Raw genomic sequence first — 17,655 nt, forward strand, 5'->3', positions numbered from 1 at the left:
AATAATAAAGCATTTGTAATGTGTTTAGAACAATTCATTCCATTGCATTTTCGGAAAATAATTTTATTTTTAAATATATGCATAAGTTTAATATTCAGCATTAGCATTAGAAGTTGCAGCATTAGGCTACTCCACAAATTATGTTAGTGTGACTTCACTGTAGTCTAAATGAGTTTTATTCACCTCTGAATACCTTATGCTTAAGAAACTTTGATCACATATATTCTGATTATTACTGACTTAATCACACAGTGGCATGTACTTTATTTTGTCCAACTTCTACCCAATTCCATGTTGTTTTCTATAATGAACTTTTAAAAATATTGAGGAATGTGGCCTTGAGTTTTCAGATAGGAAATTCAGTTGTGATTAACGCGTTCTAAAAGTAATCCCATGAATTATGCTAACATAAAATGTAAGTGAAGCTTTGAAGGCATTGTTCTGGATCTTAAATTACAATGTTATTGATATATTCTTCTAGAAACAGAAGACATGATAGTACAGTTTAAATTAAATTAGAGTTCGATGCATTCTTAAAAGGTATTTTTTTATTCAGTGTCTATAATAGCTGAGGGTTGCAGCACAGCTAATGCTACTGAATTTTTCTGTGATAACGGGTCAAGTCTAGAAAAAACAGAATATTTATATTTTTGGCAAGTAGACTACCATATATGTTATATGATCATGAACTGTGGTGGGGAATGAGAAAAAAAGATTGTTCATAACAATTCAGAGTACCACATGTTAAAAAAAGATAATATCTTTAAACAGATATTGCACTTAAAATGGCCAGGGAAGGTATATTTGAAGAGTAGTCAGGAGTATGCACATGTGGGAAATAACCTCAGCTGTCCCAGACATTACTGTTATTCACTTGTTTTGGAACTGCAAATACAGATTGTGTTTGAAGATGCTGTCAGGATCATAGAATCATAGAATCGTTAGGCTTGGAAAGGACCTTAAGATCATCTAGTTCCAACCCCCCTGCTATGGGCAGGGACACCTCATGCTAAACCATATCACCCAAGGTCTCGTCCAACCTGGTCTTGAACACTGCCAGGGATGGAGCATTCACAACCTCCCTGGGCAACCTATTCCAGTGCCTCACCACCCTAACAGGAAAGAATTTCCTTCTTATATCCAACCTAAACTTCTCCTGTTTAAGTTTTAACCCATTACCCCTTGTCCTATCACTACAGTCTCTAATGAAGAGTCCCTCTCCAGCATTCCTATAGGCCCCCTTCAGGTACTGGAAGGCTGCTATGAGGTCTCCACACAGCCTTCTCTTCTTCAGGCTGAACAGCTCCAACTTCCTCAGCCTGTCTTCATAGGGGAGGTGCTCCAGTCCCCTGATCATCCTCGTGGCCCTTCTCTGGACTTGTTCCAACAGTTCCATGTCCTTTTCATGTTGAGGACACCAGAACTGCACACAGTACTCCGGGTGAGGTCTCACAAGAGCAGAGTAGAGGGGCAGGATCACCTCCTTCGACCTGCTGGTCACACTCCTTTTGATGCAGCCCAGGATACGGCTGGCTTTCTGGGCTGCGAGAGCACACTGAAGCCGGCTCATGTTCATTTTCTCATCAACCAATGCCCCCTTCTCCGCAGGGCTGCTCTGAATCTCTTCTCTGGCCAACCTGTAGCTGTGCCTGGGATTGCTCTGACCCAGGAGTAGGACCTTGCACTTGTCACGGTTAAACTTCATGAGGTTGGCATCAGCCCACCTCACAAGCATGTCAAGGTCCCTCTGGATGGCATTCCTTCCCTCCAGCGTATCAACTGAACCACACAGCTTGGTGTCATTGGCAAACTTGCTGAGGGCACACTCAATCCCACTGTCCATGTCAGCGACAAAGATGTTAAACAAGACGGGTCCCAACACCGATCCCTGAGGGATGCCACTCGTTACTGTTCTCCAGCCGGACATTGAGACATTGACCACAACTCTTTGTGTGCGGCCATCCAGCCAGTTCTTTATCCACCGAGTGGTCCGTCCATCAAATTGATTTCTCTCCAATTTAGAGACAAGGATGTCATGTGGGACAGTGTCAAATGCTTTACACAAGTCCAGGTAGATGACATCAGCTGCTCTACCCCTGTCCATCAGTTCCGTAGCCCCATCATAGAAGGCCACCAAATTGGTCAGTCAGGATTTCCCCTTAGTGAAGCCATACTGGCTGTCACCAAGCACCTTATTGATTTTCATGTGCCTTAGCATGCCTTCCAGGAGAATCTGCTCCAAGATTTTGCCAGGCACAGAGGTGAGACTGACTGGTCTGTAATTCCCCGGGTCATCCATTTTCCCCTTCTTGAAAATGGGGGTTATATTTCCCTTTTTCCAGCCATCGGGAACTTCACCTGACTGCCATGATTTCTCAAATATGATAGCCAGTGGCTTCGCAACTTCATTCTCCAGCTCCTTCAGGACCCGTGGATGGATCTCATCAGGACCCATGGACTTGTGCACGTTCAGATTTTTACAATGGTCTCAAACCAGTTCCTCTCTTACAGTGGGCGCAAGGTCTTCATTCTCACAGTCCCTGCATCTGCCTTCCAAGACTTCAAATTTAGAACATGTGTTGCCAAATCAAGCATATTTTTAAACCCTTACTGTGAACTACAATTCTTACATTTATTACTTTTAAATATTAAAATTTAAATATTTTAAATATTTAAAGATTTTAAATTTAAACAATTTTAGAAAATGTTGAGGTGGGACATTGTCTTCCAGTCTGAGAAATAATGTAAAGTATTTTCATACTTCAGGTTTTTTCTGTTGTTCATTTTTTTTATCTAGTTATCTCCTGTGGTGGTCTTCCATCTCCACCAAACGGAAATAAGATTGGAACCTTAACAGTGTATGGAGCTACTGCAATATTCACCTGTAACACAGGATACACATTAGTTGGTTCCCATGTGAGAGAATGCTTGGCAAATGGTCTCTGGAGTGGTACTGAAACCCAATGCCTAGGTAAGAAAAAATGTAGTATCAAGTACTAGAATTCAGCTCTTACCATTCAACAACATTTCAAAATAAATTAAAAAAAAAGGTATCGTAAATATAGAAATATTGCGTAGTGCATACGATTTTATACTACTCTACTAGCATATAACTTTTTATTAGAAATTCAATTATATTTGATGTTGTTGGAATGCTTTTTTGGACCAGAAGGGTGTTTCAAGTGGTTAAGTTCATTGTCCACATTTACAATACTTTGATTTGCTTTGTAAAACAGTCACAGAGTGTGTGATGAAACTAAGCTGGAAGATGAGCTTCAGTTCAGAAGTATTTCTGATGCATACCAACTACTAATGCTCTTTCAGCATACTGAGCATTCAGTCAAGGGAAATAGACAAGAGACAGCACAAAGTAAAACAAAAGTAACACCCTTTAGCTTGGACTGTAGGTTCTCACTTGGTTTTTCTATCCTCATTTTACATATTTCCTTCTTGCCTCTCAGCTGAATGTACTCAGTCACTATCAGGAAAGGAGGAATCTCTTTTTTCCGGAGTTCAGCCTCACTTGAAAAGCAGCTTTCTTCTATGCTGCCTATCTATATGCTTTTAGTAGAACACATAGTATTCCATGTTTATCTAGTACATTTTAAACAAAATAGATTGACCACGTATCATATGCAAGAATTTAATTGTTATACAAAGAAAACAATTGATTTAAAAAAAACACCAACAAACAGAGCAACCAGAGTAGCTAGTATATCAATATCCAGAATAATCCATCTTCCTGATTTTTTTTCAGCAATGAAACAGTAAAAGCATTGTTTTATAAGGAAGTGGTAGCCATAAAATGAATTGTCAGAAATTATTCTCTATCCAGAACTCACTTTTTGTAAAATTTTAAGCTAGGCTAGAGGATTGCTTGACTAATTAGATAGACATCTAGCAGTAACATTTGAATTAAAGCTTTTAAATAAATTATGCTGATTATTTTCTTAGAAAATGCTTTCTCCTCCCATTCTGTAGAAACACGAAGTTTTTAAAAGTATATTAGCACAACAATTCTGCATGTGAAAAATAAAATGACAGTTATCTCCTCTGACCTTGCTATTTGCAAAACATCACATTGAAAGAATCCCTGATGGTGTCAGTTCCATAAAGCAAGTCATAATGAACATGATATGTGCATTTACAATAAGTCAGTGTCAATATGCATCTGTGAGAAGGAACTTTTAATATACCTAAAGAACTGATGATGAAAGGTTGCTAAGCATTCTTAGACACTTGAACCCTTTCTTAAATTTCTCAATGTTAATAGTGTTAGTGTCTTTCAATGTTCAGATAAACAGATATGAGATCTTTTGTATATGAGGTTGCTGGTGCTCATTACCTTATAGATATAAGTGGTAATTAGGTACTCTGCTGTTTTGCCTGAAATTTCTAAGCAAAGGTAATTCATAGTACCATCATCAATGGTATTTGCAATTACTGAACTTTGAGTTCATGCTTTCACCAAGGTGCAGAAACAAAATAAATGGCTACAGTTTCCCTGAGCAAAACATAAGACAATCAGAGCTGCATTTTAAAACACAGAATCATTCCCCTGGTAGAATATCCTATTAAAGGGAAAGAATATCTGCATCACAGTAACCGGGTGTGATGGGACCACATACCAACTCAATCATGTCTTAAAAAAAACAATTTTCAAGTATCATGAATTTCATCTTAAAAGGTTATTAAGGAAGAAGAAAAGCAAGTATCATTAGAAAAACATGATTTTTACCAGAGTATTAGTGACAACAACCTGCATTTCTGGACATCTTTAATACCTAAAAATACTTTGAGAAAATATTTTGAAACAGGTTGCAAGCCACAAAACAGTAATGCACTAACAGACAAAAGCATGATAATCTAACTGGTGAAAAAGAATGGACTTATTAACTCTATTCTTCCTCTGAATAGAACGTACAATTTGATGGGGTATAGGTGAAATACAGAGATGTGGGAGTCTTCTCTCTGAGACAGGGATAAAATCTCAGTCCTTGTGTCCTACTTGCCATGATGATTGCCTTTTCCTCTTTCAATCCAGATACTAGGCTCCATCAGCAAGGAAAATGAAGGCAGAATCTTTAAGAAAAAAAAAAAAAGCATGAGATCATGTAATACAGACCTGAATTAAGATTTTATAACCTTTAATCATGTATTTCTGATTGATTCCTTCATTTTGCAACAGTAATGTCTGTAGTACATTTTTTTGTGAGTATTGTTTTACTATTTTTGTGAAATATATTCTTGTCATCTCTTACAATACAGAGTGGTCAGAAGCAGTGAGTATTATCTCACAGAGCTAACCTAGCTTCTAAATGGCAGTCCATTATTAGTGAGTTCCCAGCAGGATGTAGCTGTTTCTTGCAAATGTTGTCAACAGGAAAAACACTTCTCTGGTTTGATATATTTTCAATTCCATACATGTTATTTTACAGTTCAAAATATGCTGTATTAAGAATGATGTCATTTTGATGTAGGAAATAATGGCATAAATGGAGTATTCTTTAATTATTACTTGTTTTGATATTTAGAGCAGTAAAGGAGTAAAATAAATCTTCTTTTACTTATGGAAAAGAAATCCACTGAGGTGCTGGTTAGAATGCTATGCTGCAGCATTACTTTTTCACATACATAAGTTCATCGATTCCACAGTGGAACTATATAAGAGGTTCACATATGAAGATACATCAGCTTCCTGCTGGTGTTAGGTTATCCTGGACTGATGCTGACTGACTTTTAAAAGACGTTAGAAATGCAACTGTGAAGATCCAACAGACCCAAGACTGTATGTGTAGGAGTATTTTCCTCAGCCCTTTCTCTGTTGCAAACATGCAAGCTGTGTTTACCCCTCAGGCTTCTGCAGTGTGTTATATACCATTCATTGCTAGTGTAGTGGCTTGACACCTGCATTTGATTATTTCAAACATAAAGATATGTGTTAGCATTCATTCATTTTAACTAACCTGAAATACCACTTCGTCATCTGATCAATAGTAATAGTATTTAGTACTTATGTATTGCTTTCATCTGCCAACGTAGAAAAACTAAATAATTCACAAATCTCAGTGCATTCTGTTTGTATTATAACTCTTGCCCATGAAAGGCCAAAAAAAGAATTTTCTTCTATCCTGACTACTGAGAAATATATTTTACCCCTGAACACTCCAGAAGATTAACTGTCTACAGTAGCCATAAGTGTAGATTCAAATAGAGATGTAAAAGAGCTGGTAAGTACAGGACCTACATAGTTAACAATACCAATTTCTTCTTGAAGTCAGCTTAAAATCTGCACACAGTGAAGCTTTTGACTCTTTGCAAAATGGTAATAGATTTACTTGATATCATAGTTAGGGAAGGCTGTCTCTATATACAGCTTGAATTTCATTTAAATGAAGTCATCCTTTTCTTCTCCAGGAGTGATTTGCTGTTAGATTTTGTCTGTTTCTTTCCTTTTTTTTTTTTTAATAATGCTTTGAAATTGGTCTCCATTACTATTATTTTATCTCCTTGGTCATATCTAAAACTTTTTTTTTTCCACCTATCTGCATTTTAAACAGTTTCAATAGATCTATTCCCACTTGGAATGCACACAGGACCACTTGCAGGAACTATTACTGCAATAAGAGCAAAGCTTGTCTTGTGATACTTCCCAAGTGTTTTTCTAAGAATATTTGATGGACTGTTTTTTATTTTATTAATTATATTGTTGAATGCAGCCCTGGGCTTAGAACAGTTAAATGCATCAGTGTCTACTTCACTAGACAAAAAATATCACATTTAAAGCTGGAACATTGTTAATGATTATTTAGTCTTTGCTAATTTCAAGTTCTGACAAACTCTATAGTGCCAATAATACTGCACAGTTCTAAGGGTGAAAAATCTAAATTTGAGTTACCACACACACACTGCAGAGGGTTGTGTGTCTGTTACTAAACCACTTCCTGCCTCTCGACATTCTCTCACACACTCTAAGATCCTAAATTCCCAACAAGGTCAGTGGAGCTATGCAGGCTCCTCCAGAGAGCTATTCAGGAAAGGCAAATTCTTAAATTTTAAAGCTAGATGATGTGAATGCCACCAAGTGTGTATTCCTAAATTTCAAGGACAGCATGCTCCAAATTTATTTCAGAGGTGCCTTTAGGACTTACCTGAAGCCTGTGAAAATCAGGAGGCAAACATCCAGGGAGCTCTGAATGAGCTGAATTCCATTTCAAGGGAATGATAATGACTCAGAGATGCTTTTTACCTATACTGTACATGCATCAGTATAGTTCAGGACAGCTGTAGATGAAATAGGTATCACTTTATGTTACCCATTGTCTGTGTAGAATCAATTTGATTTCAGGCCATCTGAGTACACTGATTTTTGTATCCTAGGAAAGGCTTCCTTTGTGACATGAGTACTATTACCCTGGAGTAATGCATCCCATATTGTTTGAATGCAGCTGATATAACTAAGAAGGAAACAGTGCTTGTAGACATTCCTTCCTTTCCATGCCTTCACCTATCTGAAAAGGTGGCTGTTTCAAAGTGTTCTGACCAAACTGGAAAGCAGCATAAAGAAGAGTTTTAACTTTGATATGAATATGAATTTATAAGCACAGAAATGGCATTAAAGATACCAGTTTACCTAAAAATCAACTGAAAATAAAATAAAGGTGATTATCATTTGAGAAAGTGAACAGAATGAAAACACTGTCTACAATTACTAAAAACCATTAATAAATAAACATGAACTTCACTGTAGAAGCTAGACTTGAATGTTAGGAAATATTTCAGTGTAACAAGATATACTTAGCTGAAGACGTACTTATTTTTTTCTTTCAAGTCTGTGTAGAAATCTGCTTTTCACAGGCATTTATTTAGACAGCAGAAAATTTCTAATAAATATAAATAGGGGACTAAATTAGCTAATACAGCTGAGTGGGATATGTATACATATCTGAAACAACTCTTGTAAAGGCAGAAGGCTGACTGTGATCCCACAGATTTATCTGTTTATTTACATTTGGTTGCAGTCTTAGGAACTGTCTGCTAATGTCTGAAGACCTACTAGTAAGAAATCAGTTGTTTCTTGATATGTATAGTAACAAGGACTATGTTCAAATAAAATAACAGCACCAGGACATGGTAATGAGCATGACACTTGATCATCTCTCCTGTTAGTTCATTATAACAATGCCTAGACATGTTTTTGACTACAAGTCTGCAAGACAATTTCCAAGAAGTGATCCAGTTAGCTTACAGCAGTACTGATCCTGGTAGGCAGCTTGCTACCAGCTGTGCTGGTTTGGAGGGCAAGAGATTTTCATTTTATAGATGTAGACTGCTCTATGCTGCTTGGCCTCTGCCAGATAATAGTCTCAACCATGTTTAATTTATTAGTAGAGATCTACAAAGTCCAAGGCAAATCATGAATAAGAGAAATCAGAATTCCATGATGAAAGAATAGGAAAGAATAGAATGAATTTGAGATTTAAAGGCCTTTTAATTCAAGCTTCTCTCAGCAACAAAGAAACCTTACTAGGGCTGGGGTGGGGGGGGGGGTGGGGGAGGGGTGGGGAATCCTGAAATTATCTGTTTTCTAGCAATTAAACTGATTTGTAATTTCAGGCATTTGTAATTTACATTTTCCAGACATTCTTTTGACAAATATGTCATTTCTGCAACAGTATCTGCAGAAACTATACAAATGAAAAGTTAAGCTGTTTAAGTATCACTTCACCCTAAAAGAAGTAGAAATATCATATGTAGTTTTTGCATCTCAGAACTTGATCTGTACAGTGCAGAGTCTAATATATTGTTTATTGAAAGCAAGGTTGAACTTTTATTTTCCTATCAGCATTCTTATAATGTTGACAAGGTTTATAAGAATATATGAGTTTGATGGGCTGTTCTTCTATTGTAGCTGGTCACTGTGGTTCTCCAGACCCAATTGTAAATGGTCATATTAGTGGAGATGGTTTCAGTTATCGCGATACTGTAGTTTACCAGTGTAATCCTGGCTTTCGACTTGTTGGTACATCTGTCAGAATTTGCCTGCAGGATCACAAGTGGTCTGGACAAACTCCTGTTTGTGTCCGTAAGTATCATTAATTTTTCACTTAATCATTGCTATTATTTTAAATGTAATTGAAATTAACAGTGGATTGGATGTTCAGAGTTGTTTGAATGAAGAGTTCAGATTGGATATTTATTGGACCTGTTTTTAATTACAAGAGTCATTATGATAATCTAATCCCGTTTGTACTCTGGCACAGGCTGAATAACTATATCTGGTAATTTCTGGATTTTGTTGTTTCAGAAACAGGATGACATAGGCAGTGAAGAGCATTGAACAACAGCCTGCAACTGTATAATTTTGTTTATCTCTCTCTCTCGGCATAAATTCTATGTCAAGTGTGGGCTTACTAAGCCTCTTCCCTATTTTTTCAGCAGGAATACCCAAATCCCTTAATCTATTTTCATTGTTTATTAGGTAAAGCTGAAATACTGTTTATCTGCACTGTTTTGATGACTGCCCATTTTTCCAAGTAACCCCCCTAATACCACGTTTATTCTTTTTAATGAAGCATTTATATCAACTATTTCAATTTTGCAGTTTTTTTGAGACGTCTGCAATTCAGACAGAGGTACTTTTTGTCTAAACATAGTCACTGAGATGATCAGCTTTTCTGTTCAATCCATGTTAGTATTTTTGTTTCATTTCTGAGAAAATATTTTACTGATAAAAAATAAAAATGCTTTAAAGTACTGTCTACTCTATAAACCCAGCCATTGCAATGTTGATCAGTCAACAGGTCAGTGATATCTAGTAACTGCAATGGAGCAGTGGCAGAACTAGATGCAGTGATTAAGAGCATCTAAGCTCTTTAATTTCTGGAAAGCATTACAGACGACAGAATCCTGTTAATAGTAATGAGGTCTAAATACAAGCTGGCTGAGTAGTCATACTAGAAGTATGCTTCTGTTGAAATGGGCAACTGAACCGAATTACCCTTCGTTATCAGACTTTTTACAAGAGACCTAAATTTTATGTTGTTAAAACCTATGTCATATAATTTGTTCATGAAACGGCAGAAAGTGTAAGGTAACAGAATTTTTTTCTTAATAGGTTTTTATATGGGAACTATGTTAACAGATGTATTATGCCCTGGAAATTGTTTTATTTATTAAAACTTAATCATCTGTAGCAGTTGAGAAAATGAAACAACTGCTAGAATAAAGTTGATCCTGTGCATGTAGTAAGACTTTATTCTGCTGTTTTGGCTTTCGTCTTAAAATGCTGAAAATGAAATAGTACAGAAAGGATTCAAGTGATGTAAGTAGATTTATTTGAAAAATTTAAGTGTAAATGCATAAGTCTGTATATGGGAAGGTGTCCAGTTTAATTCCCTAAGTTCAGGTAGTCTTGAAAAGAATGTTTCACAGTTGAACTCTGTATGTAATAAACACATTTAAATTATTTTTCACATGATTCTTCAATTTAAAAAAGGAAAAAAAAAAGAGAAAAACAAACCACAAAAGGATATATCTAAAGATAAATGTGCATAGGATATTTATTTGAGTATGATAAATATCACCAACACAATGTTGAAAAATTGTATGTGTTTATACTTATATATATACACATTCTGGTTGTCAGTGTCATTATGTTGTCAGTATCTATGCTTTTCTGTATTTCTCTATACTATTTTATTGGTTTGTCATGTGAAAAGCTAGAGCTTGACCATAACATGTGTATTTTTTTAAGTGTAATTCAAGCTTAATCAACACATGTAATACACATAACGAGAAAAATTTACTCCCAACAATTTCTCTATTGCCATAAGAAAATCTGCTTAAAAGGATCACTTCTTCAGCAAAGCAGCTTAAGAACTTTGAAAGAGGAGTTCTTCAGAACTCCAGAATTGTCTGAAGCAGTACATCAAATTTGATTTGTTTGGCTCTACTACATTTTAAAGCTTTCAGGGAAAAAATGTTTTATTTGCATTAGTATGAATCATAGTGAACTCTACATTTTTTAAGATCTAATACATATCAGGTGGGTGTCAAATGGAAAAATATGTATCAATATTTATATTACAACTTTCAGCATAAGATAAAAAGTAGATTCTGAAAGTTTTATTGAAAAATGTAGATTTTTCTCCTGGCACTTAAGAATTCTGAATAAATGTGTCCTACTTTTTCTTAAATTTCCTTTATAAATATAACAGAAAAAATCAGAAGAAAAGAAAACCAAAACAAAACAAGTACAACAATTAAAAAACACAACAAAGGAACTCAAGCCTGTAAGCGACTCCGTGGAACCCAGTACCTTTCAATTGAATGCTAGCCTGTTGGGTTTTTTTCTTTTAATTTTAACAGCGATCACATGTGGACATCCTGGGAACCCAGCTCATGGAATGACTAATGGCAGTGAATTCAATTTAAATGATGTTGTAAATTTTACTTGCAACACCGGCTACTTACTTCAGGGTGCATCTCGAGCACAGTGCCGGAGCAATGGGCAGTGGAGTAGCCCTTTACCCAGCTGCCGAGGTAAGAAACCTCATACATTTTCTGCTTTCCAATGACTTATTTCAGGCAAGATCTTTTGCTGTGCCTTCAGAATATTGGGATATAATTCAGAAACCTGACTTTTAGTTGCTTATTGCCACCTTTACTTGAGTTTTTGCATTTCTATATCGGAAAATGGGCTTCAGGCTGAGTATTGAGGAAGCCTAAGCTTTTCAGTATTTTGCCTCAAAGTTCTCAGACTGCAATTCTTAGCATGTCATTTATGTCTGTATATGTGATATGTAAAGTGTACTTTGCATCACAAAAGTTATATTACATTAATAAATCACAGTTGGCTATCTAGCTTGAATTAGGTGCACTAGAGTACAGTTTCCATAGATAGTCTATTACTCCTATTAAAACTCTTATGCAAATGAATATTCATTCATCAAGACACTATTAATTCCTCTCAATTTGCTAGCAGTACCTGAGAGATTTTAATAACTTTTCTACATGTGAAACTTCACTTTTCTTTCTCCAGAAATAACTGGTAAAGTAGCATTAAATTCTGATTGCTTTTTTGCAAAGGCATAGCTGAACTTGATTGCTAGTCTGCTCTGAGTAAGATGTAGATGTTTGAGAGATAAGAATGAAGCAAGGGTTCGTGTTCTGAAGTGCATATTAGGAAAGGGCAAAAGTAATTAAAAAATGCAGTGTAAGTAAGATCAAAGGGAAACAAGTCTCTGAAGTCACCCTGTTGTTTCTATTTCCATTCATGGCCACTGTTCTTACTTATTTCCCTCAATCTATGGCTATTGTTGCAGAATATGGAGTTATTACAAAATCTTCGTTCTGTTACACCTCTATCAAACCACTAAAATCATTTCATATTGGTAATTTTTTTTATGTCATTTTATGATACTGTGAAATGTTTTATTCTGAATCACTGAGGCAGATTGAATTATCTTCTGGCTTTAACACAGATGAAAATTGTCAAGAGAGGTGAAAAGGAGGACATGAGGTAAACCATGTAACATCTACTGAAAGATCTCAAAAGCTTGGGAAAAAGTTTTTGAGATCCTGTATATGCCTTTTTCTGAAGGCTCCAGACAGAAATGGACTGTAATTGAGCTAATTATTCAGAATACAAGCCTGGAATTCTGTTGTGCTCCCTGGTTAGACACTCCAGATCCAAGTTAGCTTGCTGGAAAAGGGGTTAATACTAAAGCAGATAAAATAATGTTTCCAGAAATACAATGCTGATAAGCATTTCTTGAGTATTTTCTTTCACTGGAAGAATGATCACTTAAAAGTTAAATCAATGTAAGTAATATGCTTTTCGTGCTTTGTAACTTCTCTTTCATGTGCCTAAGTAAATTGCAGTCAGCGAAGTTGTTGTAAGGGTACTAACACTGGGACTAAAAAACGTGTTAAAAAAGTTAACTTAAGCTACTGGTGGCTTCATTATCTCCACCTGTTGGTTTATTAAGAATCATATTGTATTACAGTGGCTGTTTTAAGAATAGTAATTATCTTTGGTGATTAGCTCATCATATTTTTTCAGAGATAGCTGGTGTAATTTCAAGCTCAGTGTGTGCAGAATTAGATCTTTCATTCTCATTAAAACAACTCAGAGATGGCAATTCCCTCAGTCACTACCCTCCAAAGTTATTCAAGTGAGCTAACAAGCATAGAGATATAATTATTGGAATGGAGAAATGTGAGTTAGCAAACTCTTCCTCTTTATACTCATGTACTTGCCCCGCCCCTTTTATACCATTTTGTTTTGCTAGAGTTTAATGAACAAACTCCTCTGTCTCATTTGTGAAGCACTGAAGTTACGTTTATTTGTTGAAAATACCCATTTTTTTCACATATCTAGTTTTCTTAAGGTCTTGTAGGTGCAATCTGGATCTGCTCTATTTGACTGTCATGGGCAGAGATTGCATAGTTTTACTTAAATTCAGTGCCATTTATGAGATGATTTACTCAGCGATTTATATTGAACTCAAGTACATTTATTAAAAGGAAAACAAGTGACAGTGAAAGAGAAAAAAATAAAAATAATGCAAAGACTCTGAAGATTTAAAAAAAAATTAAAAATAATTAGGACCCTTACAGTTATTCCAATGTTTCCAAATATAGGAAGGCATGTTTATAATAATGGCAAATATTTTGGGACACAAAAGTGATGTGTCTTAGTTTTTAATCTAAAAAGCAAACAAATATGATCTATATTCTTCATTGAATCTAGTAATCTATTAAGGTCTTGTTTATACCATGGTGTTATTTAGCAAATTATTAGTGTTAATTTGCACTAAGATCAGCAACATTTATATGCATAAACAACAGTGAAAATTTCTTTGGTCATCAGAAACAATTTCAAAACCTTAGATTTTGGATAGATTTTAATAATATATATAAAACCATGAAACAGTCTGCTTCCTAAATAAATATTGTAGGTTTACGATTTCCACGGCAGAATTACAATAAAATCACTCTCCAATGGCCCCCAATAAAAAAATAACAAAATATCAGCCTCCCAGGTATTTGAGACTTTAGTAAAGTGAAGCTGTAAGTTGAAGAGGTTTTTTATTGTTTTGTTGTGTTGTTGGTTTTTTTTGCTTTACTTCCCTAAGAAATTCTTGTTGTGTATTTTTGATTTGCACTAAACTTCTGTAGACAATTTTGTAAACGTGCTTTCACAAGCTTTGTGATAAAGTCAGAGTGAATTTTCTACTCTTAGTCACTGTGAGTGCCAGTCCCTGTACGTGTTCTAGACACCAACATTAATGCAGTACTTTTCAAATAAAAAAGTTTAAAAACACTGTTGAGCAGACATGAAAAATTTAAAATTTAAATTGTTACTGTCCGGGGGGGGGGGAGGGGGGGGAAGAGCAAGAAAGAGTGAGAACAAGAGATGAAATGCTGTGAATTATGTACTTTTCGATGATAATTCAACTTTTTAACAGAAAACTGCCTAAAGGACCCTGACATAGTCTTTTCACTTCTTTGTCCTCAAGTGTTTGAATCTATTCAGTATGAGGTTCCAAAGACATCAGGGCAAACTTGAAGCATTCTCCTGCTTTTCTCAGCAGACTAAATTGAGAGTGCCAGAATTTATTTCCCATGTAACGCTTGACAGCTGTCACTGAGAGAAAGCAATCTCTGTCTACTCTCACTGTGATTTACAACTGAGTCTCCAGGGTGAAAGGCAATCAGGGAAACTACTGCCTTACTTCTGTATGCTGGCCAACTCAATTTCTTTTCTAAAGTAATCCTTACTGCAGCCCTCTTTAGCAACAACACGTGTGTATATATATATATATATATATATATATGCACTTAAAAATCCATAGCTAATGTTAAATTGCACTGTAGGCATAATCTTGTTTACTTTTTAGCTTGATGGATAGCATTCTCTTGCATAATTGTTTGATTAGACTTCACATATGAAGCAAGAACTTTGTTGCAGAGAGTACATGTTTAAGCTGTGCAGTGAGTGATTATCCTGTATTTTATTCATCACTGAGTTGGCTAAACAGATACTACTGGTACAAGAATGAGAACACTGTATCACACAGACAAATTGATACTTTGGGTCTCTATTATATTCCTTGAACAATCAATATTTCTGGTATGCATGAAGAATTAAGTTTTTCTATTCCTGGTGTGTTTCAAAGATAATTCACTTAGAATTGCTTTTGGGTAGCTTTTGGGCAGCATATCTTCATGAAACAAAGTTCTTTTTTCTTAATTTCTAATACTGGGTTTTCAGAAGCGAACTTGGCAGGCTTACCCATTAAACCAATGTTTTACTTTTAAGCAGTTATATTTTATTTTGTGTTATTTTAATAACCTCAACTGCACTAATAAAAGAGACAGCTGTTGTGAATGCTATCGTGAGTGGTTCTTAAAAGTTAAACCTAGAGACAGGTTTGAGTAATCCATAGAATGGGGAGAATTTTTTGAAAATTTTATTCATGCATGTGCAAAATCTTCAATAATGTGATAGATTTCCAATATTCTTCAGTTTTTTCTTCTAATAGAATATTCCAATATTAAAATTAGAAGAATTTGTCCAGTTAATGTTCTGTTTGTCGTGGTTTAAACCAAACCAGACAACTCGTTCACTCACTGGACGGAGAGTCAAAAAGAATGCAACTCCCACGGGTTGAGATAAGAACAGTTTAGTAACTAAGGTATAACACAAATCACTACTGCTACCACCAATAATAATAATGGTAGAGGAAATAACAAGGGAAGAGAATACAACACCTCACCACCAGCCAACCGATAACTCGCCCCCCCCCCAGCCTGACCAAGCACCGACCCATACCTCCTCCAACCCTGCAGTCACTCAGCCCTTCCGGCTAACTCCCAGTTACATCCTGGGCATGACGTGCTGTGGTATAGAATACCTCTTTGGCTAGCTTGGGTCAGGTGTCTTGTCTCTGCTTCCTCCCGGCTTCCCCTCCTCCCTGGCAGAGCATGAGGATCACAAAGTCCTTGGCCAAACCAAAACATCGTTGTTGTCAGCTCTGTTCCCGAGCTGAAAGTCAAAACACTGCACTGCACCAGCTACCAAGAAGGAGAAAAATGACTGCTACTGCTGAACCCAGGACCCTGTTTCAACTAAGCCAGGGTATATTTTAGTCCAATAATAATGATTTTCACTAAATTGCCATGGAACAAACATTTTTGTTCTTTCTTTTGAACAAATTCTAAAATGTAATTTCACTGTTTATTTTACTATTTTTATTTGTAAAGATTTTTGTCTATGCAGCATTTCACTGTTTATTTTTAAATAAAACAGTCTGTACTTTGATCTAGAAATAAAATAAGCATTGACTATCCTGAGTACATTCCAGTATTCTGGAGTTCTCACAACTCCCAAATGAGATATACACACAACTGATAGCCCATTAATTAATGAGCCCAAATTAATCGCTTTAATGTTGTTTTATTTTGCTTACCTGAATAAAATCAAACCAGGAAAAAAAAGTTGGAAATACTGCTATTCAGACAATTCTGTTTTCAAGTATTTATTACAAAGAAGAGTGAAACAAAGGACAAACCACCAATGCCACCTATGCTTTCTAGTGGCTCTCAATGCAAAAGCTTAAGGATAAAACATTTTGAAAATACTGCATGTCATTACAGAAATTAATTATATCAGTCTTTCTTAAATATATCATTTTCAGTCTTCAAATTTACTCACGTCTTTGTTTCTGTGATAACATTCATGTAGGAGCAAAGTGATTGAAAATAAATGAAATTAAGATGAAAATTAATGCAGATTTTTTTTTAATTTTAATGCCTTTATAAGCACTATTGTAACTTATTTTCACTGATTCTGAACAATCATTATTTAGTCATGGCATTATAAGTATAACCAGTTTGTATTTAACATCTAGGGTCTGAGAAAAGAAGTAAAAGAGCAAGAAACTTTGTTCTGAGACAAAAAAATCAAACTGTCGTGGTTTAAGTGCAGTCAGTAACCCATGCAGCCCACTTGCTCACTCCCTCCATTCCTCCCCCCCGGCCCTAGTTCCCAGAGGGATGGGGACGAGAATCAAAAGACTGTAACTCCCACGGGTTGAGATAAGAACAGTCCAGTAACTAAGGTATAACACAAATCACTACTGCTACCACCAATGATAATAATGATAAGGGAAATAACAAGGGAAGAGAATACAATACCACCCGTCGATACCCAGCCCAACCGAGCAGTGAAGTAGCCCTTCTGGATAACTCTCAGTTACATCCTGGGCATGACGTGCTGTGGTATGGAATACCTCTTTGGCTAGTTTGGGTCAAGTGTCCTGTCTCTGCTTCCTCCTGGCTTTGCCTCCTCCCTGGCAGAGCATGAGGCTCAGAAAGTCCTTGGTCGGACTAAACATTTGAGTAGCAACTAAAAACATCGGTGTTATCAGTGCTGTTCCCAGGCCAAAAGTAAAAAACACAGCACTGCCCCGGCTACTAGGAAGGAGAAAAAAATGACTGCCACTGATGAGCCCAGGACACAAACAAACAAACATACTAACAAACAAACAAACAAAAAAAGACCAACAACAAATCCCACCAGAAAAATAAACTAAAAGTATAAATTGTATGGAGGAGGATTCTTACAAAAGAAATTTTGATCAGAAT

General features: G+C 35.9%; 1 protein-coding gene across 1 annotated transcript in view; it reads left to right on the top strand.

Annotated features, from left to right (window-relative positions):
* LOC130606014 (CUB and sushi domain-containing protein 1) overlaps positions 1–17,655 on the top strand; it is a gene marked incomplete at its 5' end in the record, with an annotated part of 426,016 nt that overhangs the window by 366,566 nt on the left and 41,795 nt on the right. Inside the window, 3 exons of the mRNA XM_057421927.1 lie at positions 2,798–2,971; positions 8,912–9,085; positions 11,371–11,544. Coding sequence (XP_057277910.1) covers positions 2,798–2,971; positions 8,912–9,085; positions 11,371–11,544 — 522 coding nt within the window. The remainder of the gene's footprint in view (positions 1–2,797; positions 2,972–8,911; positions 9,086–11,370; positions 11,545–17,655) is intronic.

This window comes from Pezoporus wallicus, unplaced genomic scaffold (genome assembly GCF_028554395.1).
Source record: "Pezoporus wallicus isolate ANWC-B61680 ecotype Strahan unplaced genomic scaffold, APGP_CSIRO_Pwel_v1 contig_6672, whole genome shotgun sequence".
Lineage (NCBI taxonomy): Eukaryota > Metazoa > Chordata > Aves > Psittaciformes > Psittacidae > Pezoporus > Pezoporus wallicus.